General features: G+C 41.3%; 1 protein-coding gene across 1 annotated transcript; it reads right to left on the bottom strand.

Moving 5' to 3' along the window:
- Nucleotides 1–2,396: 2,396 nt before the first annotated feature.
- On the bottom strand, nt 2,397–4,401 carry LOC310988003 (interferon-induced transmembrane protein 5-like; the record flags this gene model as incomplete). Its single annotated transcript, XM_083974483.1, has 2 exons — nt 2,397–2,618; nt 4,195–4,401. 2 exons carry the CDS (start codon nt 4,399–4,401, stop codon nt 2,397–2,399), a joined length of 429 nt encoding a protein of 142 aa, XP_083830609.1.
- Between the last annotated feature and the right edge of the window lie 2,171 nt (nt 4,402–6,572).

The raw sequence follows: 6,572 nt of genomic DNA, 5'->3' as shown, positions 1-6,572 counted from the left end.
CCCCTCGATTTGCATGTTGGCCCATAGCCACATGCTACATGAGGTGTTAGTGATTAACATGTCAAATCGTTGCCTGAATACCTGGATTGTGCATGGTGAGAAGAAGGATCCTTGTAGTTTAAAACTATGTCAATTAATGTTGGAATCTGCATCAGCTTGTTCAGTTCAACATAAATGCAAACAAAAGTGATTCATTCAACAGGCAGGGGTACGACAAATGAAACAACAACAAAAAGATCTTGCCATATTTGGCAAAAAAAAGTGCAGCACAACATCCAGTATGACAGATTAGAACAAAACATGCACGTGTTGATAAGCGTTAAAGGGATAGTTCAACATTTTGGCAAATTGGCCCATTGCCATAATCCCTTTAGTTTTAGGAGTAGGTTTGTTACCTTTAATTGTCAGTGCAAGCTATTTCTAGAACGGCGGAGCAGAGCTGCAAGCTGCTCAGAGCTACGCTACGGAGGTTCATGGAATTTCTTGGTTTTCTTCATCAAACTGAGATAACAACGGAACGTTATGCAACAGAGTTGTTTTTGAGGTAAATTCATGCAAAAACGCTGATGCGCGTTCCCGTTGGGAAGCAGTTTTTCAGCAAGCAGTCTCTGCATTTGCCTCGAAAACAACTCCATCTCGTAACATTCTGTTATTATCTCATAGCGTGGTGAATGTGCAGGTCACAACTTGTCCACCAGAGCGTTTCGGAGTTGTTGGATTGTGTATTTGATGAGTTTGATGAGGGAAACCAAGAAATTCCATTAGCCTCCATAGCGTAGCTCTGACCAGCTTGCGGCTCTGCTCCGCCACTCTAAATATACTTGCACCGACAATTGAAGGTAACGAACCTACTCCTAAAACTATAGGGATTATGGCATTGGGTTAATCTGCCAAAATGTTGAACTATCCCTTTAAGATGTTCCTGGTGTTGTGTCTAGCCAACCAAGAGCGAGCAAAAAATGACAAATGTCCCATAAACTGTGCGCCATTCAATTCATGATCACTTCCTCAGACTGAGAACAGACTGAGTGGAAGTGAGCCATCTTGTCCCACGGCTTCTTCCACACTGCTGCCAGTTCCTGTGTAGTGGTCTGCATGGGCGGCCCTGCCCTTACAACCGGAGGGCACATTTATACCACTCCCAAAAATGTTGGGTGCTGTATATAGTTGGCGCTGCAGCAGGCTCACAGCTGGGATGAAAACAACCATGCCTATAGGGACCCACCCCAGAATCCAACGCCCAGCATGATCTCTGGGTGTAGGTGCTGCAGCAAAACCACAAGGACCATTTGCACATTCATCTCTCAAGAGTTCAAATAGTATCCCTGTGTTTATTAGCTGTAACCTGGAAAAAAGGTCCTGAGAAGTGTGGGTAGATTTTCAATAAAGAAGGTGGAAGCTTTTTGTGAAGGATAAAATTAAGGTCGTTTTTCAATGCAAAACTGAGTTAACAGTATCTGGTTTATTTAGCTCAGGAGGTTTGACAAGAAGATGTTTAAAAACACGAATAAAAAATACACGAATAGTGACAAAAAATAGATGTATATTGTAACAATGATAAAAATGTAAAAAAAAAAAAAAAAAAAAGATATAAGACAAAAAAAGAAAGGACTATCAAAAGGAGGTGAATGTCCCTTGTAAAGTGGCTTTTCATCATCACGGTAGTCAGACTCTGGTGCCACAGTCCTCTGCTCTGTCTGCTCTGGTTCTCCTCTATCTGTCCTGACTGGAGGTAATTTCAGCTGTCACCCAAATTTCCTTTCAACATAAATACAATAAATAACAACAAAGAATTACCCAGATTAGCTGCTTGCTCGATCTCTCAGCCTGGATTCAGCTCGGACCCGTCTCCGTTTGTTCCCTTATTTTCTATTGACATCTTCTTTAGTCTTTGATCAACTTCACATCTCATCTGACCAAGCTTAACACCCTTTAATACTGACATTATAATTAGGGATGCACTGATACTGATGCTGCTGTGCTAAACTGCTGTATTGCTTTTACTGACATAATAACATTAACTTGTCTCATTAGTTTTTGGTTGTTTGACCAAAAGTCTTCATATTTTATATTGCTCAAATAACTGATATCAGTATTAGTATTAGTGCATCCAGAAGAGGATATTTTTGTAATATATATAACCAAAGGTTGACTTTCCCTTTTCACTAATTAAGATTATTTTAATGAGCAGATTTTAGAAAGCCCAGGACAGGCTCTGACTTCCTTACAGAAAAGGATCACTGAAACCTTTATCACTTAGCATCAGCCCACATCTGCTGAATCTAATCAAAATGAAGAATCAAATGCCCATAGAAAGTGTGAATGGGTTGACTTTGAAACTGATCTTTTTTTTATTATTGTTATTATCTTCATTATTTCTGTCTCGCCACCTCCATCTACCAGCTGAACAGTTTCACGAAGTTCTGGAAGCCATCCTCTCCGAGAAAGTCAAAGGAGCCCTGAGATGAGCCGAGGTGGACGAGCAGGAGGACGAGAAGGACGACGGCCAGGAGTGGAATCAGCAGGTTCCAGCCAGCAGCCAGGATGTTGTACCACTTGGCCTTGTCTGAACACTCCTGGGCCAGCTGCAGGTTACCCTGAGTCTTCTGGTCCCTGGCCTAAACACACACACATACAGAATTGTTAAGAGTTTTAAAATAATAATAATTAAAGCAGCATATGAAGGCTTTGTCTCTTCTACAGCGAAACATTTCCAAAAGTAAAAGGGACATAAAGAACACGAATGCTCATACTCATGTAATACCATACCATATAGTAAGAGGAGAGGGGCAGACAAAGACTAATCATAATGTTCAGTTGTGTTTGTTTACTTCATTGCAGATTTCCCCATAATTCCCATGTTTTTCCATACAGAATACGGTTGGAGTGATATTAAATCCTTGAGTTGCCTCCAAGTGTATCCATGTATTTTGGATGGACCGGGCTGAATCTGTTCCCCAGTACTCTCTAATTTCCCATGAGTACTTGCCCATTAGGAAGATGCCAATTACGCCATATTTAACTCCCCAGACGAGCAGCCAGTCCGTGTCTTTAATTTGAGAGCTGAGCCAGTGTAGGGCCTGTGATTCAGAGAAGCTCTCTATGCAGACCGAAATAAAAAGACTAAAATGAAGGGTACACACACCCTTTTGTGGTGAGTTGTTTCGGTAACCTTTTTATCCAGGTAGTAGTAGCCTACTACAGTTTGTCCAGTCCTGCTTCACACATGGTGTTTTCGAGGATGTGGGGATTCTAGGCGTCTTTAAGTGAGAAAAGCTTTTGTTTAGGTTTTGGTTCGTACTCCTGGACAGCCCCATTCCTGTGGCAAAGGCCACACCAACTTTTTACTGTGTGTGTGCCATCTGACCAGCGACAATAACAGGTTTCTACAATGCCCAAAATATATTCTTTCTTCTTTTACAATAAATACTTTCTTATCAGAGAAGATACATGACCGTTTCATGGCATAACCTTTTGCAAACATCTCTAAATCCAGCTGTATGAAGTTTTTCTTGACTTTAGCAGAGAAGTCAAAGATATGTCCCTCTTCTGCTTTTAGATGTTTGTCTGTGCTTCATCCGCAATATGGCATTTGCTATTGCTCATTGCTTCGGAGCTTCCCTCACTTTTTATATGCCAAAATGCATCAGTGAAGAGTTTAAAATCATCACATCTTGCTGCATTAGGTGGCAGAGTTAAAATCTCCCTCTAAGGTTATGTTACCTATTGTTGACTCGTTATAAAATAGTTTCAAGTTTAAGTTAAGTTCATTTAATAGGGTTGATGTCATAGAATGTAGTTCCACTACAACTGTCCCTGGTTGGGCTTTTACATCCCTAAGCCTACCTCTAGTGTAGAAATAGTCAATTTTCATTATCACATAAATATACACTACATACACTACATTGCTTGTGATGTGTAATGATTGACAACAATAGAACAAATCAAACACAACAGAAAAAAAACTATTGATTAGATTAAGATGTTCTCTTTTCTCACCTGTGTGTGTAAGAAATCAGTCATGCAATTCTACCAGGCTACTAACATTTGGCAATTGACATCATTAGTAATAAAACCTGTCCCAGTTTTCTTTCTTTCATATTTTGGACATTGAGCAGCTCATAAAATTGGCCCAAAATGGAAACTTATATGTTTTTAAGTGGCACCAGAGTGAAAAAAAAAAAAAGATCTCACCTTAATGGAGTAGACGAGAGCCATGAATCCCAGGCAGCAGAAGTTAACATACAAGGTGTTGCACAGTGACCAGATGAGATAGTCCCGGGGAGGATTCTTGCCAGTGTTGCCCATGTTCACCACGGTGGATCCAGCTGGCTTGCGCGCGGATTTGCAGTTGGTGAGCGGGGTGCAGTCAGAGGGGAAGTTGTACGAATGGTTGTCCATGGTTTATGTTCAGTCAGGTTGCTCAATATGTACCTGTTCAACCTAGCTATAGTGGACCAAGTGATCGTTGCAAGGTCTCGCTTTGGAAATTAGTGCGCCCCCCCTTCCTCTTATGTGAGTGGCTTATAAAGGCCTGTGAAGAAGGAGGTGGCCGGGAGAGGACGCATGGGCAGGGTCCTTTAATATACAGCAGGTCTGTCATTATGTGGTCAGGCCTGAGAGAGCCTGAAATAGAGATAGAGAGAGACAGACAGCCGTATGAGAGAGGAGACAGAAAAAGAGATCTTGATGTACAGTATAGATGCATGGGAGCAGCATAAAGGATTTTCCACCACCGCTTTCTTAGAAGCCCTGGTGGTGTAAGTCAGGTGGATGAGCTGCTGGAGACGGGGCTGTGTTGGTCTTTGAATATGTTGAGGAGGAGTTCATCTTAAGTTCTGTGTGCCAGCCTAGAGGGATGTGGTATCAAAGGAACTGAGTGGGTGCAGAAAGGTCACACTTCACAACAAATTACTTAAATATACGGCAACTCCACTTTGCCCTGATGTCCACGGTTACAGGACCTCAAATTAAAGTTCTGGTCAATAATCACGCTGACGCAGCCTGGACATGTTTTTGTTTAAGGTCGCCTACGAAATGAACCACCAAACACAAACAGAAAATTTACCCCTGACTTTTTCTGATAATTGATTAGCTAATTGTTTTGGCTGTCCTTCAAACATACCAAAACTGGATTACAGGGCTATAGCCTATCTTTGGTCTACCAGAGAATTTTCACAACTCAGTTTGGGAATGTTTTGTCTAAGACTTGATGATATCCAAAGGGCATGGGATGGGATGGATTTCACAGATGTGGCAGAACAAAACAAAACAAAAAAACACATTAATGTTCAAAAACACAATGGACAAAATAATGCCATGATCATGAAAAGGAGTAGGCTACTGGTTGGTAGGCTACTGTTGTAATTGCAAAGGCTAAATGTTACCAAAATGTGAAACAGTGCCCTCTGCTGGCTGCTAACTAATATGGCTTATGTATGTTAGTGGCCATTTAGCAACTCCTTGTCCGCAGACGATCACAATATTAATGTAGCCTATCTAAGCTTTCAGCAAAACTCAGGTCAAAAGCACTTGCCATGTGATAAAAGTTTTAATGTTCAGTTATTTTGAAAAGTTTTAGGTTCAACAATGTATAGTTTCTGTGTTAGTAGCCTATCGCTTTCTATTTAACCTTTTTTTCGACCTCGTTTGTGTTGAAAAAAAAATCTCCTTTCTTTGTTGTGGTGTGCAACAACGCCACAAGAAATCCCTGATCGTTAAACCTCAATAAACTGGTTTACTTTAACGACCAGGCGTAAACATGTGATGTTTAAAATGACGCTTGGGTGATATGGTTTTCAGAAAAAGGTTAGTTCCTAAATGGTGTGTTAATGTCGCGATCACGTTTTGTGTTTGTAATAATAAGGAGCAGGACATACCGGTAGCACACGTGGTAGGATCATGAGAAAAACAAAAGCTAGCAGAGGATGGTTTCGATCCATCGACCTCTGGGTTATGGGCCCAGCACGCTTCCGCTGCGCCACTCTGCTGTGGCGACAATGGGCGACGTTTTATCCTATATGAATGTGGCGTCTTACGTAAAGCTCCAGCAATGGCTTATCAGAAAGATCCATACTATTATCGGCTACGGTTGGCTGAATAAACGTGTGTTTTACAACAACAACAAATATAAAACCTTTGCTGTCAGTTGCTCTTCTGTTCAAATAAAAGTAAATTATCAGAATTTAGAATTTGTTTGCCATGCATGCGTCTCTGGCCAATCTAGATTTCAAGAACCAGTGAATATGCTTTGAATATTTTGCATTTCTCCTTGGAGGACCGAGATGATAAACTTAGATTAAAATGGAGGGGGCTAGCTAGGCTACAACAACCTGCAGTCCAGTGAATCCCCCTCCTGGTGTTGGTGGTGTAGGTGGCTGCAGCAAAGATAATACAGACAGGTCTCTCTTTCCTCATGCAAAGAGTGTATGCTTGTGTGTGTGTGTGTGTGTGTGTGTGTGTGTGTGTGTGTGTGTGTGTGTGTGTGTGTCTACTTTCTTTTACTACACTAAGTTTGCCTTGGTGTCATCCTTCAGGACTCACTTTTTTATAAGGACAATTGCGCCCTCTGC

Source organism: Trachurus trachurus (assembly GCF_905171665.1).
Source record: "Trachurus trachurus genome assembly, chromosome: 6".
NCBI lineage: Eukaryota > Metazoa > Chordata > Actinopteri > Carangiformes > Carangidae > Trachurus > Trachurus trachurus.
This window is presented reverse-complemented; position numbering and strand designations above follow the sequence as displayed.